The 21,388-nt window shown below is 39.7% G+C and overlaps 2 protein-coding genes across 2 annotated transcripts in view; both read left to right on the top strand.

The window, feature by feature from the left end:
• The first annotated feature begins 2,020 nt into the window (after positions 1-2,020).
• gatm (glycine amidinotransferase (L-arginine:glycine amidinotransferase)) lies at positions 2,021-7,304 on the top strand. Its single transcript, XM_027009870.2, has 9 exons — positions 2,021-2,138; positions 2,651-2,863; positions 3,235-3,430; positions 3,701-3,891; positions 4,372-4,509; positions 5,165-5,329; positions 5,552-5,615; positions 5,889-6,005; positions 6,278-7,304. Exons 1-9 carry the CDS (start codon positions 2,070-2,072, stop codon positions 6,388-6,390), a joined length of 1,266 nt encoding a protein of 421 aa, XP_026865671.2. The 5' UTR covers positions 2,021-2,069; the 3' UTR covers positions 6,391-7,304.
• Positions 7,305-10,236: 2,932 nt separating this feature from the next.
• pde8a (phosphodiesterase 8A) overlaps positions 10,237-21,388 on the top strand; it is a 45,027-nt gene continuing 33,875 nt past the window's right edge. Inside the window, exon 1 of the mRNA XM_027009884.2 lies at positions 10,237-11,423. Within this exon, the coding sequence (XP_026865685.2) occupies positions 11,277-11,423 (147 nt within the window). The 5' untranslated portion in view covers positions 10,237-11,276. The remainder of the gene's footprint in view (positions 11,424-21,388) is intronic.

Below are 21,388 nucleotides of genomic sequence, written 5' to 3' on the forward strand. Positions count from 1 at the left end.
GCTCAGTAATGTTTCATAAAGACGTACTGACTTGTCGGGTACTATTGTAACAAAACAAGCAAGACCAGATGAAAGGAAACAATAGTTCAATAAGTGGGAAAAAAAAACACCTTATTTGACTTTTATGCAGTCAGTAGTTTTTACATAGATTTTATTTTGTGATTACTTTCATAATCAATTATGTGTTATCCCATTACTTATACCATTGCCTGTGACAGAAAAATAAGATTGGAAACATAAACTTTAAACATTTCAAAAAGCATTGCTATTATTATTATTATTATTATTATTATTATTATGATGACTTTTTTATTGCAAATGAGTCTGATTCAGTACTTGTCATGCATTGGGTGGAGCTGTCTTTTTGTTGGGTGGAGCTGTCTTGCAATGGGTAGAGTTATATCAAGTTTCAGGGTGCTGACTGGAGCAGCTGTTGGTATTACAGGGTTGGGGTGTGCTGTGGTGTAGTGTTAAATCACACTCACCCTGCCTCATCTACTTAGACATGACAAAAAAATCTAGAATGATACCTTTAAAAATGGATAATTGGAACAGCCATTATAAAATAAAGACACTGTAACCCCAAGCATGGGTATTTGGATGATCTCAGCTGCAGATGCACATCAGATAGCAGCTCCCTGAGCACACATTTATCTCAGTTGTACTTTAGAGAAGAGAAGTTGAATGTTGTTGTACCAATACATTTGAAAGTGAGGTTCTCAAAGCCTAAGCATTGTTCACAATGGAATACCAGCTGAACTGTACAGTCTGAAACTTGAGTAGTGCTACTATAGAGCACACAGAACTACTGTAAGATTTAACTTGTAGATTTGTTCCAGTCACTGACATACTGCTACTTGATAATTAAAACGACACTTTAGCATGTGGAGACTGCAGTATCAGTTTCGCAACTCCTACTCTGGTGAGGTAAAGTAGAGTACAGTCAAAATGTGAAAGAATATCTAAAGGGGGGGGGGGGGGGGTGAAATAACAGTATATTCACATTTTTTTTCTGTGTAACTCACTGTTGCCTCACACACTTTTACTGACCTTTTCATGTGCCATTAATGTCAAATGGCATTGTTATACTAAATATTTTAAACACAAAAGTTATATTGGGAGGTAAAATGAAGCCATGCACTGGCTGGTTTTGCTATCAGCTCTGCTTATTGGGTCACTCTAGCACAACGCTTGTTTCTGATAACAGATGTTTAAAGTAGCAAACTTTAACATGCTGATAAACCTGGTTAGACACACTGACCTCAGGTAATAACTTACAGCCACAGAACATGGGTCATGAGTCCACTTGTGCTCGTTTGTTTAGATTAGAAATGACTCAATGGTGTGATTCTGAGGAGCAGACAGCTGAGAGGATACAGGCTACCCTGGACCTATAGCCAGCCATACAGTTCAGCCATACAGGCCTACACGAGACGTATGTTTCACACATGGCCTGTCAGCCTCTCAAGGTTAGAGAGAGAGGAAATAGAGATTGAGTACTTGGAGATAGTGAAATTGGTGGGCAACTTCTCCATAAGCAGTTCACACAACAGTGGCATTTTTATTATTCACACGTGAAGAACCCCATAGTCTCAGAGTGGGTACCATAACCCTAACCCAGGCATGAGCCCCTGAGGGTAAAACATTTATTTTATACATGAAACGCAAAATTTAAGTTAAGTTAAACCTGGATACCTTGATAAAGTATATAGCATTTAACATTCAAATATTATAAATCTAGGAGGACATGGGTTACTCCTGGCTAAAAACCCCCCACTAATAACACACACGCGCGTCTTCGACTAAAATCAGTGAACTATTTTTTTACTGTTTTCTATGTAGAAAGCAATAGGCGTGAACCCTCTCATGTCGATCAACCTATAGAGTGATAAAAATGTGCTGCTGTCAGGCGTCGTCTTTCCCGAAGACCTTTTTTTCATGTGTCACGTTGCCAGAAGAATTTGTCTCGCGCACTATATAAATGGAAGTTCGCAACACACGCGGCTTAAATTCTCTGGACTCAGTGCCGCGCATGCTGCAGAACTCCGCGACTTTCGCACACTAGGAACATGCTTCGAGTCAGGTGTCTGAGAGGAGGGAGCCGGGGCGCGGAAGCGGCCCATCTGATTGGGGCGATGGTTAGTACATGTTTGATATTAAAAACAGTTTTAAAATTGTTGTATCGCCGTGAGCGTCGAAAACAAAACCGACAATTTAACAACAAAAGCGAAACCGTCCTGCCACGAGCTTTCAGGTGAAGTACAGAGACCCAAAACATAAATTAAAAAAGGCATCTAGTTTTAAAAACTGATATTGTAATCGTCAGCGAGTGTCTCAGACTGACAGTGCACAGTTACATGAGACAGCTGCACGGTTTCTCTGGATGTACCAAGTATGCCATCACTGGTATCGCTCCAGCTGCAAATATGGCTCTTCTTTTCCAAGAATTATAGTCCATTTTAATTTCACACCAAAAACAAAATGTGTTTTGTGGATTGCCAAGACATTTTTCTAGTGATCTGTTCATTCATTCAGCATTCGTCTGTCAGTGTTCTCAAATGTTGTCACGTTGGAAGCCGGATGGCTCACTTCGTGAACTGCAAAATAGTGTCCCGTCTGTATTCAATTTGCTTTGCGCTCTTTGTGGCAGATTGGTCGCGCCGTGTCCCAGTGGGCAAAAAAGGCATTCCAGAGCACGAGCTCGGCTGCCGCGGTGCACCCTCGAGCCGTGGAGCCAATCGTTACTGAGCCCGTTTCCGAGGACTGCCCCGTCTGCTCCTACAACGAGTGGGACCCGCTGGAGGAGGTTATTGTCGGACGAGCAGAGAACGCTCATGTCCCTCCGTTTACAGTAGAGGTCAAGGTACGGCGTTTATGACAGTTTATTTAAAAATTCCACGTTCCAATGAGACTACCCTTCTAATAGTTAAAAATTAATGTATTTAGGTTACAGATTAGGTAACAGACGTCTTTAAAATTCATTAATACGCAGTTATAACACATAGATGAAGCGAGCAACCATTAATAAGCAAGATCTGACTTTGGATGATTGTGGGTTCACCTACTTAATAAGGTGAATAAGATGAACTAAATGTTAAAACATAACTAATGTTAAAACATTCATGAACCATTAGAAGTGGACTCTAATTGTGAAGTGGTGCCCTTTAAATATACTTTACACTTTGGCTCCAGGATTAAATAATAACTAGTGTGTCTGTGTGCTTATTTGAATAGGCAAACACTTATGAGAAGTACTGGCCATTCTACCAGCAGTATGGTGGCCAGACCTTCCCCAAAGATCACCTGACAAAAGCTATAACTGAAATCGAGGAGATGTGCAATATTCTGCGTCATGAAGGCGTTATTGTGAGGAGACCAGAACCGATTGACTGGTCTGCTGAATATAAAACTCCGGACTTCACATCCACAGGTGATGACCAAGATTATTACAGTATGCAAAAATGAAAAGTAAAAGAACTATAAGGAAATACACATATTTACAAGACATCCATAAATGTGGTATTGTTTATTAATAAAAAATAAAAGTGACACAATAATTTGTGAAATGCACAGCTTTTAACACAAGCCCCTGTAAATGCCAATGTGTAACACTATGTATTGAGGAGTGTATGTATTTGTGTATGGGTGCATGTATGTTTCTCTGTGGGTGCATGTGTGTGTATGTGTGTGTGTCTCATAGGCATGTATGCAGCCATGCCAAGAGACATCCTGCTGGTGGTGGGGAATGAGATCATTGAAGCACCGATGGCGTGGAGAGCACGGTTCTTTGAGTACAGAGCTTACAGACCACTCATTAAGGAATACTTCAGCAAGGGTGCCAAGTGGACCACTGCCCCCAAACCCACCATGTCTGATCAGTTATATGATCAGGTGGGTTCCCTCTCCCTATCTCATTCTTACTTTCCTTCTCACTCGCTCATGTTTTGCATTTTTTTCTTTCTCAGTAACCTTTTCACTTTTTCATTTACACACTATTTCTCACATGTACACATTCACAGATGTTCATGCAACACATGCATACATATTCACACATATACACATATGTATATGTATATATGTATATGTATATGTATACACATATACACATATTCACACATTTACATATATGTATGAATACTCTCTCTCAATCTCTCTCTTTCTCTAATTTATCAGACATAGAATATTAGGCAATAAACTCAGAGAGCAAGTTATATTATTATATTATTTTAATATTTTAACTTATATTTGATCAGTTCTCCCTCTAGTGGCAGTCTGCTGAGGCACAGTGAAGGATAACACAGTGGAAAGCACAGAATGGGACCTGTTGCCCTTACAGTGTGTGTGTGTGTGTGTGTGTGTGTGTGTGTGTAGGATTACCCAATTCACTCAGTTGAGGACAGACATAAGCTGGCTGCAGAGGGAAAGTTTGTCACCACAGAGTATGAGCCCTGCTTTGATGCTGCTGATTTTATTAGAGCTGGAAGGGACCTGTTTGTGCAGAGGAGCCAGGTGACCAATGCATGCACACACACATACACACACACACACACACACACACACAGACCTAAACATATGCACATACACAAACACACAGACAGACACACACACATGCGCATGCACACACATATACACACCCATCTAAACCAATGAATACTCATCTATATATAACCAAAACACAAACAACTTACACATAGACTCACCTAAACATTCCCACACAATCTCAAGCACATCCCACACAAATCCCTAGTTACCAGTACAAGGACAATACCTAAAAATACACACAAACGCACCTCAAAAACTGGCTATGTGATAATAAAAAAAGCAAGAAAACATATTTTTTCACAATGACAAGTAAACTGTTTTCAACTGAAAACACTTATGGAAAGGTAACAAACTTCTTGATATATCCAATATATTATATATTATATATTAATGGGACATAGATTGATGTACAATTTATTTGTACAGTTGTGTAGATTCCATGAAGAGTTTATACCACCATAGATAAACATTGCACACTTCCTCGGAAATTCAGACAAAATACTTATGTGTACATACAAATGTATCTTTGTGTCTGTGTTCAAATGTGTGTTGAGTGTATGTGTTTATGTATGAATTGTTTAAAGTATTAGGACTGAAGGAATATGATATTCTGTGTTCACAGGTCACGAACTTCATGGGCATTGAGTGGATGCGCCGTCACCTTGCTCCTACCTATAAGGTTCACATTATCTCCTTCAAAGACCCCAATCCCATGCACATTGACGCCACCTTCAACATCATTGGACCAGGCTTGGTCTTGTCTAACCCAGACCGGCCATGCCGACAGGTAGGCAAAAGCCCGCCCCCAAAAGGAACTATTCGGCTACTGCACTCTGGGAAACCATTCCAACTAGAACCCACTAATCTAAAATGTAAACCACACTAGTAAATATCATCAGTAAATATTATCTGTGATAGATAATCAGTATATATGTTCTATGTGTAAGCGTGTTACAGGTGGTCTGACACTCCATTTCACTAAGACAAAATTACTCATTTTCTTTTGTAGATTCAGATGTTTAAGAAAGCTGGCTGGAGAGTGGTGCAACCTCCAACACCTTTAATTCCAGATGGTGAATTTGAATGATTCCCAGATTTGCATTTTTAAAAATTTCTATTTTCTACAGTGTTTTGCAGTGGATGCATAAGACATTCTTTATAGTGATGTATAAGAGTCAGTGTTTGTAGCGATATGTAAGATACGGTGTTTATAGTGATATGTAAGACAGTGTTTGTAGAGATATGTACGACAGTGTTTGCAGTGATGTGTAAGACACATTGTTTGTAGTGGTGTGTAAGATACACTGTTTGTAGTGATGTGTAACACTGTGTTTTGGCTGACTTAGACCATCCGCTCTGGATGTCCTCCAAGTGGTTGTCAATGAACGTCCTGATGCTGGATGAGAAACGTGTTATGGTGGATGCCAATGAGACTACCATTCAGAAAATGTTTGAAAATCTTGGTGAGTAGCCTGACTTAGCAATAATAACATTTTAGAATATATTTATTTTCTTATATTTGTTTTGATCTTCAATTGTGAAATATATTTGTTTTTGCATTCAGTCATGGATTTTATTTGTTCTAATCTAGAATTGTGGAATATAATGTTTTTCGTGTACTGTAAAATCCACATTGTACAGCATATATTTTTGATGGTGTGTGAGTGGTGTGTGAGTGGTTTGAGCAGATTCGCCCTGAAACATGTGTTCCTGTATGTGTATGTGCTTCTGCCAGGTATTAAGACGATTAAGGTGAACATTCGTCATGCCAACTCCCTGGGAGGAGGGTTCCACTGCTGGACCACAGATGTGCGGCGCCGTGGTTCCCTCCAGTCTTACTTCCAGTAGCCTGTCAGAAACATGCAGTTCTTATTGAGCTTGCCTTTACACAACAATGAGGATTATCAGTCAATTAATCAATTAATAATAATTAAAACTGCTCTCTGATGGTCCTCCCACAGTGAGTGCATGATTTTTGATTTTAATATAGTGTGCATGTCAAAGCTTCCGCTGATATAATGAGACAGCAACAGTAAAAGCAGAGATACTGATCTCAATAACGACTGCATTTCTGGCTGGCTACTGAGTCACATCTATTGTAGGAATGACTACTATGCCATCCCATAACTCCCAGGGAAATAGGCAAGGATCTGCTTTCAGCACCACTAAGAAAACAAACATAGCCAGGAAACAAAGAGTTACTACTTCCTTTTTACAACTGAAAAAAAAAAGTACATGTGTATTTCATGGTTGATTCTATTATGAATTTTTTACTTTTTTAAAAGACCAGTTGTTATAGTGGGTCATTACAGATTTCTTAGATATTTTATAACATGGATCAAAATGTAAATATATATGTATATGGTAAATAACATTTTCATTTTATTGGCATATATTTTCATTGTTTCCCATCAATGAAGCTCATTCCAGGTTTGAGGTGAAGGAGAGTGCTGGGTTTCAGCAGCTGGTTCCTTTGCCTCTATTGTCTTTCTGAGTAGCAGATCTGACTCGCTGTGGCCATCCCTGCACTGCCTTACTGCTTTTTGGTTTGCATGCAAATGTATTTTGGGATTCTTGAAACATTTTATCTGCTTTGAGTACTGTGTAAATGTAATTGTATAAGTTTAGGTGCATAAGCGTTTGCAGATTGAGGAGTGTTGGGTTAACTGGATTGTGTAGCATGATCAGTATATAAATGTGTGCCAGGTCAAAACCAGTAAATTTAAACAAACCAACAAATAAATCATTACCTGAAGGCTCAACACTGTGCATTATGTGAAATTATTCAAACATACTATGGGGTAAGAAAGACTGGAGAAATTGTCACTGAATTCTATTTGTGTAAGCTAAAATATCAGTTCACCCCCCACCACCCCATGCCCCATCCCCTCCCCCATGCATTTTTCTTCTTTATATAGCACTTTAAAAAAGTCTAAAATGCAATAAAAATAAATGTAGAAGAATATTAAAAAACGTTGGTTTTAGAATCAGTAAATTGTATATGACACATTAACGAATACTTAACATGCAGAAATAGAATGCAAAATGCAGTACATTTCACAGCAGACCTGGGACTTTAATGAAGCCCAAGTTCTTATTAATTAATTTTTTGTTTTCTTTTGTTTTGTTTTGTTTTGTTTCGTCAGATAATTAACTATAGTATTAGCCTCTGCTGCCCTCTAGGGGCCATATGTGTAAGCGACGCCCTTTTAGGACAACTTAGGGCAACAGTTTAAAACTTATCATATGGCTGTTCTACCCGCACACACACACACACACACACACACACACACACACACACACACACACACACACACACACATTTACCAATTTATTCGACACACCCCTCACCTTTGCACACACTGTGCATCCCAATAAATCATACATCACATGTGTGGTATAAATCAGAAAGACCAGTGTTTCATATTAGCATTGGAATGAGTAAAATGACCTTAGTCCTGTGGCATATTAATTGGCTGTAGGTGTTCCAGTTCTATAATCTTCCAGACAACCATGCCTTTCAGGAGTTCATTGAGAATGGAGAAAAAACTACCTATAACTATTTGAATTAAAACACTTTGGGTCAAAAATGATCAAAGGAGAATGGTGAGAAACAGAAGGGTTACAACCAAGCAGGTGACAACCAAATTCAACAATGGTGTGTTACATGCCTCAAAATGCAATAGCCATAAGATTTTGTCTCAGGTGATGACCATGTTGGGTGCCATAAGCCAAGAACAAGAAAGTGTGTTTACAGTGTTTCCTGGAGCATCAGAACTGGACCACTGAGAAGAGGCAAAAGTAATATGCCCTGAGGAATCCAGGGTCTTTTTGCATCATACTGACATAATTATTGATATTTCTACCAATGCTAGAGGTGCATTTTAAGTCTTATGGAAGACAAGCATGGAGACTATTCTCTGTCTTGGCTCCCAGATGGTGGAATGAATTTCGGTTCATTCCCTTGCAGTCTTCAAACGCAGACCCATCTATTCATGGAATATTTAAATGACCACGGACCCTGCTCCTATATTGTCTAACTAAACCAGTACTTATTGTAGGGTATTGCTTTTTACACTGATGTTGTCTAACAAACTCTAGTAATTATTGTTTATTGCACTTATCATTGTCTAAGATAGACCTTATGCATTTTGTACTTCTAGGCATCAGCATTGATGCCTGTATTTCTGCAGTATTCTAGATCATTGGTATGTTGGACTCTAACCTACTCTACTGGCTAGGATGTATTCAATGAGTAAATGACAAATCACTTTTGTCAGTCACTCTGGATAAGACCGTCTGCTAAATGCCGTAAATGTAACGTGACTTTTAAAGGTCTGCAGTTATATAGAGTATCCCATCTGCCACTCTACCTTGTGTCTCACCACAGGACCTCTGTTATATTATTGGCTGGGTCTTATTTGGCAGGCCATTTTCAACATAACACTAACAGAGCAGTGTTGCTGGAGTTTTTGTCACTCCAGGGTTGAGAGCATTCTGCCAACCAAAAGCTTACAGCCACAGGTGGCTCACAAAGTATTGATTACTGAGCCCGAGGAAGGCTAACACAAATCTGTTTATCTTTAGTGTGTTTTAAACAAATATAAATATTTAAATAAAAATATATGTGTATGTATGGATATGTATGAACAAGGAAGCATTGTTGAGAAAGCTCTTAGAGGTGTATGTGTCACAGGCATGAATTTGAACTCTAATCTATTTGTACTGGCTAGGATGCATTCTTTGAGCAGATGACAAAGCACTTTTATAAGTTGCTCTGTATAAGCGTGTCCGTTAAATGCTGTAAATGTATATATATGAGGCCATGCTGAGAGATCTGGTTAGTGGTGAGGAACCACCGATGACATAGAGAGCACGGTTCTTTGAGTACAGAGCGTACAGACCCCTCGTTAAGGAATAATTCAGCAGATAAGCCAAGTGAATCACTGCCCCCAAACCCACCATGGCTGAGTTATATGATCAGGTGGGCTATCTTTTGGTTTCTGGATTATGTCCTTGTATGAAAGGGTATGCAGGATTCTAAACAGCAAGAAGCCAATGTGTTGTTACTGTCTTAAGAATTTGCCATATTCAGATTCTAGATTGACACCCAAACTACCAGTCCATAAGCACTTAAAACCTGATAATTACTGAACAATGATGTAAATTTTTGGCTTATACAAAGATAGGTACATTTGTCTTTTATTTAGAACACAACCTAAATTTATTTGCCTTTTGTTTTAGATGTATAACATAAAATCACTGCGCGGTAATGTTTTAACTGTCTAACAATATACATCACTGCTTTAGCTATTAGTTCAATGTATGTTTAAAGTATTTACAATTCAAAGGTCCTACACTTAAGGGCCTAACCGACTAGCTTGTTACATATTTTAAAATGTATATCTTTCCTTGAAAAGAGCACCGTTACACCTGGGCAAACACGAGGGGGCACTGAGATTGCGCAGAAATATTCAACCATTTCTACGTATTAAATCGTTTCTTTCTCTAAAGCTTTTCCTTATTGTACGTCCCTATTTCAAAGTTCCCTCCTCACGCCGGATCCACCCAGCTGTGCGCAAGCCGTTGCTGATTGGCTGACTCGAGTTCATTTGCATTAACGTCAGTAAAGGCTGTAGGTCAATCCTTGCGGGTGCTTTTATTGGATCTGCTGCTGTCAAGCAGTGCCGAAGAATTGGAAGGGCAAACGCTGGAAAGGCAGGGAAAGACTAACAAAACACCATTATTAAGCTAATTTCTGTATTTATGTTTTAATACGATAAATATACGTCTTTCGTTTCGAATCACGAAACTTAACCGCGCAGATCGGTATGTTTTTGTGCGATTGCAGGATCCAGAGGTGGTACCACAGATAATTTGACAGCCTCTACATCTTTTTTTTTGCTTCTAAAAGAGGAAAAATCGTAGGGCCTTGATTCACTGCTGCCTGTTCTACACTACACGCCTTTCTAATTGAGGGTTTTCATTTCCACCTTGGAAGTGTATATTTGAATGAATATTACACGCAACGATTTATAGTTTTTGTAATTGTTTTTTTCTGGTGTATAAATGGAATGCCTGATTGGATTAAACGAATTGATTGCACGGTGAAGTGTGTAGACCACAGCGCAACTGGAGCAGTATGCTTTGGGAATATTTTAGCCTGTTGATGAAAGGTTGTGAAGTGGTGAGAACTGTCGTGAGAACCGGTTTGTTCCTAATGCCTTGATTTGAAGTGGGTAACCGGATTGGGAGACGAGAAGAGGACACGCTGCTGAATTAAATGTTTAAGGGTGTGGAAGGCAACACTGGGAAGGCAGAAAATGGATCAAACTATCGCGTGAATCGACCTGGACTATATTTAAAAAAGAGCAAAGTTAAATTGGAGTGAATAATGATATGGTACGAAGAGGAAAGGAGTGACAGCACGAGCTAAATTCGCCTATGGAATTGAGCAATCGAACTGAAGTCTAACGGGATTCATGCTGGTGAGGATACAACGTCGCTTTCAAGAGATATATGTAATTTACTTCATGTAACAGGGTGAAAGGAAATCAGTTTCCTGGTTTGGGGGGTGGGGGGGGAAGGAAGATATATCATTCATAGTTTCAAAGAGGGAAACGGTAGAGAACGTTTTATAAGAAGAGAAAAGAAGATATCAAGAGGGAAGCGAATAATATATAGCCTGTTTTAGGACTTAAGCAGAAATAACGCACCTAAAGTGGCTTAGAAGCATGGGCTGTGCTTCAAGCATTCATATATCGGATAGGGTGGTCTATCATAGCGGAAAAGACTCCGAGGATTCCCATTCCCCCCAACAGACCAACACCACGCTGCACTGCCCGCAGCCGGGCTTACCGATCAAACCCTCCACTTACAAGGTGAGTCGTCCAACACTGTGTGTGTGTGTGAGAGAGAGAAATTCTTACCAAGGTCCCCATGGTCTATATGAATCAGTTTTTGTTCAGCATGAATTAATGAGATGAAGTGAGCCAGTAATTTTCAGTTCAGAATTCCTGATGGTGAAGCCCTAATGTCACCTGCAGTAAGATGAGCAGATCACTTATCTCTGACAGAGGGTTCCATTATAGTGAGTTCCTCTGTCCAGCTGGACACTTCAGACCTTTCAAACTCAGCACTATCTGTATTCTGAACCTGTACCTGTTGTCTACTGCTACTGGCAGGTGGCTCATGGATTGGTCTGACTGAGGCCTCATGCCCACCTCATCAGTCCAGGTGTGTGTGTGTGTGTGTGTGTGTGTGTGGTGGGTGAGTGTGTTGGCTGCTGTAGTTCAGTGTGCATAAAACACATGAACACAGCGCAAGTATGTTACCTGGCAGGGTCACTGTGAAGTTGGATGTACTGGTTAGGAAGCTGCAGATGTCTTGTATAAGAAATTTCAAGCTTCTACTCAGCTTTCCCTTAAATGACATTGTAGATCATTGATGCACAAATTCATCTTTACATTAAAACTCACTGGTGTGTCCAAGTTGTGTGTGTACTCAATATTAGCATGTTTCATGTCAGTACAGTTTGTGTGTGTTGTGTAAGTGCATACAGCTTGTGTTTGTGTGTGTGTGTGTGTGTGTGTGTGTGTTTGTGTGTATGTGTGTGTACAGCACAAACCATCTTGGTGTATATTCGTAAGGTGTGTGCATATGGGCAGGCCCTCCCATCTGTTTCTGCCTGGACCAGCTTCAGCATCAACAGCCAATCAAAACAGTGAAAGCTCGACTGTTATGTCCACCAACTGACCAATGGCAGTAACATGGCTTTATAGCACACAGCAAATAACAAGTAACAGATCAAGGTGAGAGTGTGTGTGTGTGTGTGTGTGTGTGTGTGTGTGTGTGTGTTTAGATGTGCAGGTTGAAATCCAGGATTCTAGGAACAATCAAAGTTGTAGTGATGCACACTGCCTGGAATTGTTTGACGGATGGCTGCTTGTTGTACAACAGGATTCTGTATCACACTAATTGTGCCTCCAAAAACAAAGATACATTACAGTTACTCTAAATATATTAACATTTTTGCGGATGTGCACAAGGAATATTCTATGTAGCAGTTCTTTAAAGCTATATAAAAATGTCTACATACATTTGTGGGAAGTTGAATTTAAAAGTATATTGTAAAAACAATTGATTTAGTATCTGTGTTCCACACAGCCCTGTCAGGGCCATTTGCTTCTTTTTCTTCTTCTGTATACATACAACATTTTAATCAAATTTTCTCCCAGATTAATCATTGCAAATTCCCACCTCTTGGTCTTTACTATTGACATGAGAAGGGCTGTCCTGCACTTTCTCTGACACCTATAAAGACAGTACATCTTTGTAACGTTTCATCATTCAACTGAACGCACTAGGTGGTAAGCATTCACTGCCTGCTTATGTATGTGTGACACCTGGCATTACTCTGATGGGGTGAGAGGAACTATACTATCCATACTGAAGCAGTTCTAGTGTCTAAACTGTGAACTGCATGCAGCCTTGTTCTTGAGGGGGTGTAATATATAAAAACATGCTTTTCTCAGTTATTCATTACAACATGGTGGTAAGCACTCATCGTGTGATTTGAGTTGCTTATGGAAATGATACAAAAAAAATAAAAGCATATTGGGTCTTCTTGTGAAAACTCCTCCTACTTTCATTCAAGTTAATTTCATTAATGTTACCAGTTAGTTGATGCATTCATGAACACAAAAATCAATAGTCAGTCCTGCCAACTTCCAATTTCACCTCTCAGTTCAAAAGATTTAAAGACAATATTGATAACTATACTGACAGGCTAAGTAGCTAATATACGTAGCTAGTGGCATCACATCTAGCAGCACAGATAAGTTACAGTGAGTTCATGTTGTCAACATAAACCAAATTTTTTTATGTTTATTTTGTACTTAAAGAAACAGGCAGTGATTTTCTTTCAAAATATCAGATGAGAACATTTTACATTATTGTGAGATGCAAATACATGCACTGGATTTTTCACGAGTTTTTATTCTTTATTTAAATGGTGTTAATTAATATGAGAACTATTCATTATTACTTATAAATGGTTTTCTATTATTCAAAATCCCCAAAACAATGGCAGAGATAGTGTCCACAGGTGGGTACTCAGAGACTTTTATTTTTGGAAATAGTGGCACCTGGTTGGATAGATGGCTCTAATTTACTTTGCCATCAACTGAAAGTTATGTAGCATGTCTATCCTAATAACTGAGGTAACTGAGATTAATTGGACTGATACAATAAAAGGGGCTTAAATGTTTTTGTTTAAGGCTACTGGTTTCCAGATGGATCGTATTTGAAATGTTTGTAGTAAAGTTTTGGTCTATTATTCATTGCTCATACTATGGTGGTGTTATGGCTATCTAGCTCTGGAGAGCCATTTTCTAAATTCATATGAATCGCTGTTTCAATTTCTGCCTGTTTCTTTTGTAATCACATCCTAGATGCGAAATAATTACTGACATCCTCCAAGAAGCACCACAGCCACAGCTCTATAAATACAGACAATAAATTCAGAAAATATTGTTTTGTCTGGAATTTGAGACTAGTGAAAAAATGAGTTGTTGGAATCATGCCCAGTAGCTTGAGTTGTATATTTTTGATTTATGGTTTTGCTGTCTGTGTTTTTCTTAACAATCAATTCTGCATGGTGACCCAACTGTTTTTTTGTGTTTTTTTTAGAGTGACTTGCTTGGGCACCACCTTTTCTTGTCTTAACTCTGTGCTGCATTATAAGAGTCTTATGAGAACACTATGTGAGTTATGTGAGACTTGATTGGTAACTCGAAGGCAATGAATTGACACTTAATTCTGACTTGCATATGTGAGACTTACTTCCATCTCTGCTATGATGTCATCAAGTTCCAAGCTTTACTTTACACCTGTTTGGATGAGCTGGGAGCATTGTGTTGCAGCAGAGCAGACATGTTTGGGAAATATAAAGGTTCGTAAGTGCATTGGAGACTCATTACCCTCCACAGGAGTCTCATGAAGTTCAGGATTGTAAAAGGATCATCAAATACAGGCATCAAAACAGTGTCCCTTGTGAACCACATGCTATTCATGTGGAAAATCAATAATTTAATTTAAAATGTTAGACATTTTTTTTATAACCAAATAAGAAATGTATTGATGTAGAGGAAGCCTAATGTTAAAAATTTCCCTGAATTATAGTTCAAGTCTCTCAGCATGTTATTAAATTTGTTTAAATGTTTCATTGCATTTATGGCGTTTATCTGACGCTTTTATCCAAAGTGACTTACAATTATGACTGAGTGCAACTTGAGCAACTGAGGGCTAAGGGCCTTGCTCCGTGGGCCACAGTGGTAACTTGGCAGTGGTGGGGCTTGTACTGGCAACCTTCTAATTACTAGTCCAGTACCTTAACCACCTGGTAAAGCTGATGGTGTGCTTCAGTTCTCAGAGTGTAGGGCCAGTGTCATACTGATAGATATGTAGTCACTCTGGATGTCTGTCACATGCTGTAAATGGTTGTTTTTAGCCTCAGGATCTCAGTCTCTGTGTGCCTTTTGATTGGTCAATTTATACAAATCAATTTTAGTATAACAGTTTTAGTGCTGTCACTTTAATGGTTTTTCTGTTGGTATCACATGACTTCACTATGTGGTTATGTTTGGTAATCAGATGGTAGTGCAAACTAGGAGTGCACAATATGGACAAAATACTCTGTGACTACTGCTATGCATTACAATTTGCATTAAAATACCTTACAATTAAAACACATTGGTAAACCTTTGATATAATTGTAGAGGTTATTTTGACTTACATGATTTATGTGAATACTGTGTATAGTGCCAGATAAAAGATACACAAAACCATGGTCCAGAGGATGTGAGCTTGATCAGGATAGTCACAGAATACACACAAATTTACATTAGTATTGCAAAGGTCAGTATTCTGATAGAAATTAGATTATGTATTATAACAACAATATTAATAATAATATAAATTACTATAACAAAATGTTACGTTATATTATAATATAATAGAGTCTAATCATTGTATTATTATGTTTGTGTTGTAATATTATTTTTATATGTAATTAACACATTGCTAAGGTAATATATTTTTAACATCAGGCTTTTAAGAGCATGTTCAGAGCTGTGAGAGTGTGTGTGTGTGTGTGTGTGTGTGTGTGTGTGTGTGTGTGTGTGTGTGTGTGTGTGTGTGTGTGTGTGTGTGTGTGTGTGTGTGTTTCCTAAGGACACCATGAAGGGAGGAGACATGAGAGTCTAGACACATTATCCATGTCCAGGCCCTATGGGATAAGACTGAAACCATTTTTACAGAGAAGGACACGCGTTATCTGAAGGCCACAGAACACACACACCCTACTGCTTTGCTAACACACACTCATGTGCGCACACACATACACACATATATACACACACTGAATCACAGCCTCTTATGTACATATTCCACAGTGTAGCTGTAGCTGTCTCAACTACCTGTTTTACTGTGTTAGCCCCCCAACCCCCATGCTCACACACAATCACACACAGTCCCTTCACCATGTTTCTCGCCTCCCCCGACACACACACACACACACACACACACACACACACACAGTCACCCTGCTTATTTGCTGGGTGTTATAAAGCCATTTACTGTCACTGTTTAGTTGATGGGTATAATGTTCCTGCATTCAGTGTCTTGATTGGCTGTTGATGCTGCTGCTGATGATCCAGTCAGAAGGAGGTGGGAGGGTCTTGGTGACAACTAACCTCCAGCAACTTTGCTGAGTTTAGACTGACTATGCTGCTCCATAGCTGCCTTCAGGGAAATGTGGCCAAATGAAATTAACCACACTAGCCATCAGCAATGGCATCAAATTACAAGTGGCCTGGAAAAAAATTGTCAGATGCACACAGATATGTTTGTTTTTATAAAGTTGCATCCTATGCAAATACAAAAATAAACCAAAGGGAAGCATTGCTCATTGAAATAGGCCTGTAATGAAAAAAAAATGTGTGATCGTGTCTCTTTCTATGTGTGGGTGAGCAGGCTGTGTATTTCTATTTGTTTCAGCTGTGTGTGTTTGCATGTGTGTGTGAGTTGTGTGAATTTGTGTGCATGTGTGTGTGAGTTGTGTGAATATGTGAGCGTGTGTGAGAGTACGCGTGTTTACAGTGCTGAGCCTGAGTCAAGGGTGTGACACCATCTGGGCAGCCCTGTCTGTGATAAGGCTCAAGTACAAGGTCTGACGATGGGTTTCTCGGTCTGCAGGAACATTCCTCTCTCTCGTTCTCGCTCGCTCTCCGAGTGTGTGTGTGTAAGTGTGTGTGCTGATCTAAGGGACAGACTGTGGCCTCCCCCAAACAGACTGTGGTTTATCTAGCCTTGGCTCACGTTCCTGTACCCCCCCAAACCCCTGTCCACTGGCTTCACTGTCAGACACTGTCTGTGTGTCTCTCTCTCTCTCTGTCTCTCTCTCTCTATCTCTCTCTCTATTTCTTTCTTTCCCTCCTTCTCTTGTATTCTCACTTTCTTTTAGTCTTCAGCATTAGAAAGCTTCTTGCGCATGCAAGTCTTAAGTGTTATAAGATGTTTTGCAAATTTAAGCCTCAAAGTATTTGGGGAACAAAAACACATTTCTCAGTTCTGTAAATCAGTTCATTTTGTCAGCAGGTCCAGCTCTGTGTTTTGTAGAAGGGACCCTGTAGTGCGTGCGAGTGTGTGTGTTCTTCGTCTCGTGCTACTCTGACATACAGACAGGGAGCAGGAAGCACTCCTACAGTTACATATGGGAATACTTATATTTAATTGCACAAAGTAATGATGATAATTAATTTGAAACAAACAAAACAAACAAAATGTCTCTTGGCTTAAGATTCTGCCAAAGTTACAGTGTCATAAACACTGTAATATACTAAGGGTCATAATAAAGCACAATAGCTTAAATAATACAAATATTTTCAACAAAAAGGGGGTTTTGTATATAGTGGATAGTATCCAAATACAACAATAGCTTTGCTCTTAGCTAGGGCAAAACCCGAGTGTAAACACTAATCTAGCCCTACATTTAGTCCTGACTCTAACTCTTATGTCTCGGGTTAGGGTTAGGACCAGAGTTAATGTTTGGACTAGAGGTAGACATGCTCGTGCTGCCACTCTCAAAAAGACATCAGGTCTAAGACATCAGGGGTCACAACACAATCTGCTGCTGTCAAAGGAGAGTATGAATGCATGAGTGCCCTTCTTAAAGGGCTGAATAAACAGGAGTTCTGGAATAGTGATCTGTAGTGTTGCGAATCTGTGGGTGGATCACTGACTAACTCTCTGAGGCAAATTGGGTGGATCACTGAGTGAATCTGGGTGGATCACTGACTGAATCTGTGGGTGGATCACTGAGTAACTCTCTGAGGGAATTTGGGGGTGGAGCTGTGGATGGATCTGTTAGTGAATCTGTGGGTGGGTTGTTGCATCTGTAGAAAAGGTATTTTAAAGGTATTTAAAGAAAAGGTATTTAAAGAAATGTAAATGTAAATAACAGGCATGGCATGATGTTTTTTTTTTGTCTAAGAAGTAAAAGTAGTTTCTATAACTTGCTTTTCACATTTAAGTCATGACAGCAGCATCATGCAGAAAACAGTGTGCACTGTGCATTTGGTTGTAGTTCATTATTACTGCAGTTCATTATTACTGCATAAGTCAACATATTCAATTAAATCATGGCCAAGCAGATTGTTATTGGGTGTTGTATGTTTCTTTTATAATATTTAGATGTGTTTTATGGTAACTAGTGTTAGACTGGATCTGTCACAAACTCCCTCTCTGATATATGTATGTTAAAAAAGCAGATTAAGTGTGTTTGTATGTGCTTCCGTCCAACACAAGTAGATGCATATTGTGTTTTTCTCATGGTCTACAGATCTGCCAAGCTCGGTGTGTGTGTGTGTGTGTGTGTGTGTGTGTGTGTTTGTGTTTCTCATAAGCTAGAAGACTTATAGACAATGTGTCCATGCATGTGGGTGTATGGTGTATGTCTGTGTGTGTCTCATGCTCTACAAACCTGCCTGCTGGTGTGTGTGGGGGTAGTTATCTGTGGCATGTGTCTGCGTGTGCTTATCATGCTCTACAAACTTGCCAGCGTGTGTGTGTGTGTGTGTGTGTGTGTGTGTGTGTGTGTGTGTGTGTGTGTGTGTGTGTGTGTGTGTATCTCATGCTCTGCAAACCTGCCAGCCTGTGTGTGTGTCTTTCTCATGGGAAACGGGTCTTGCCATGCTCTCTTGTAAACCTTTGTTGTCATGGCTACAGTTGATACAGACTTTTATAATGCTGTTCATGCAGTAGAATAAACTATTTTTGTGGAATAAACTATATGTTCCTAAAATCTTCTCTTAGTGAGCTGTAGAAGTGAGCTGAGCTCACAGGATTTGGCACCACATTTCTGATTTATGTTTGAGAGGACCAGAGAAAAAAACAGATACAGGAAGACAAAATCAACTGAGCACGTGCAGTTGCTGCTCTTCCTGAAGAGAAGTGACATCAGTGTAGACAGCAAATTTTTGCCTTGTAGTTTCTCTGTTTTGTTGTACTGCTATTTTGCCACACACACACACACACACACACAGAGAGACTGAGGGTGAGTGAGTGAGTCATTATGTCATTATACTGTAAGATAAATATTCTCCTATATGGGAGTTGCACAGATTTTGAAATTAACTCACTTTAAATCTTTGATAGACTGTTAGAAAAGTTCCAGATATGTTTGCATTTTTGTGTTTAAATACTGGAGTTATGGTGGAGTTATAGATTACACTGGCATTGAATGTTATAGTGGTTGTAGTGGAGTGGGAAGTTACAGTGGACTTGATGATGGAGTTATCATGGGATTAGAAGTTATGGTGGCGTTATTTGGGGGTTAGAGGTTATGGTGGTTATGGTGTTTATTATGGGGTTAGAGGTTATGGTGGTTATGTTGGGTTTAGAGGTTGTGGTTGTTTTTGTGGTTATGGTGAAGTTGTTGGGATTTGAAGTTATACAGGACATGTGTTAGTGTGTAGTGTGTACATGCATGCGTGTTAGTGTAGTGTGTGTGTGTGTGTGTGTCTGTGTGTGTGTCTGTGTGTGTGTGTTGGGGTTTTCACCCTTATGATCATGAGGGAACATGTGATGCTCTGCCCTCTTCTAGACCCCAACACATAGACACACACAGACACACACTCACATGAACACAGAGACTCTACAACCCAGTACCATGCACACACTACACGCTTATACAACCACTCCCCTTATCACACTTATACACATAGACCCTCTATACCCAATCACACTCATTCTCTCTTTCTCTCCCTCCCATCACATAAATACAAACCTGGAAACCCTCTAAACCCCAGCACCCCTCCTAACACACACCACTTTTATAAATATAGACCCACTACACCTCATTTCTCTCTTTCTCTCACACACTCCAACACCAAAATTGCAGATAAAAACTCTTAGGCTATACCTGACTATGGGATATTGTAGCCAAGCCATTATGTTGTTGGTTGGAGTTGATTGATAATGAATGTTATTGGCTGGACCTGTTTGATAATGAATATTATTGGTTGGAGCTGATTGATAATGAATGTTATTGGTTGAAGTTGATAACCTGGGTCAAGAGGGCTCCCAGTGGGTTTCTCGTGGTCTTTGTTAGACACAAGGACACATGTAGTGCTACACACACTTTCATGCCAGCTATGTGTTAGTATAGTGACCTCTTCCTGCTGTATGAATTATGAATTATTCTGGAACGGCCTCCTAAAATATCATAGCACTATGGACCCGATAAAAGATAGAGTTTGTGACTCCCCATTGGTATGTATGGTATAGATGGTATGTGACTGTGATCACTCCTTGATTATGATCAGATTTGACCTACCGTATTGGTTTCAGAGCTGGACTAGAGGGCTAGCAGGGTTGGTGTGTACTGCTGGTACTTTAGGTAAATAACGAGTTTAAAGCTGGGTTGTAGTTGTTATACTGATTATTTTAGATTTTGATGTGTGTGGCAGCAGTGGTTCCCCTTACATATGCAGTGAGTTACTACAACAGGCAGAAGAAAAGGATGCTCCTCTGTTTCCTTCTCAATAGATATCGTTAGAGCCATACGATGGTGCACATGCATGCATGGTGTTGAGCGTGTGCAGGTGTGTGTACACACATGCGTGGTTTTGCACAGTCATGTGTGTGTGTGTGTGTGTGTGTGTGTGTGTGTGTGTGCGCGCGCGCGCGTGTGTGTGTGTGCATATGTGTGTTTGAGTATGTGTGAGAGAGAGAGAGAGAGAATGAATACCAGCCTTATTTGTTATTGGGGCTCAGGATCAGGATAAAAGTTTCCTAAAGCAGACAGGACAAACACACATGCACACACTCGCACGCATGCACACACATAGGCACACACATACACACACACACACACACACGCGCGCGCACACACACACATACAGAGGCATGATCACAGGAACAAACATGTGCATATGCACATGCATGGAAATACACATCCACAAACACATGCCAACATGCACCGAACAGGTATACACACAAGTATAGACCAATGCGTGCAAAGATGTACAGAACATTTGGTTAAGCATTGTGCTTTTTTTGTCTTTTGAACCACTTAAAAATTAATTTCATTCAACCAATATGTAGTATTATGTAGCCAAGACTGAGAGCTGCAACCACAACCAACCTCAGACCCAGATCTTGCAGACAGTGATGTGTGCTTTGACAACTGCACCAAAGAGACCGGCATGTACACCATTCTCTTCATCAGAGGAAGTCATGGTCTCCATCACACTTCCTTCACCTTTGGAAAGTGTTACATATTTTC

The sequence above is a fragment of the Electrophorus electricus genome, chromosome 4, assembly GCF_013358815.1.
Source record: "Electrophorus electricus isolate fEleEle1 chromosome 4, fEleEle1.pri, whole genome shotgun sequence".
NCBI lineage: Eukaryota > Metazoa > Chordata > Actinopteri > Gymnotiformes > Gymnotidae > Electrophorus > Electrophorus electricus.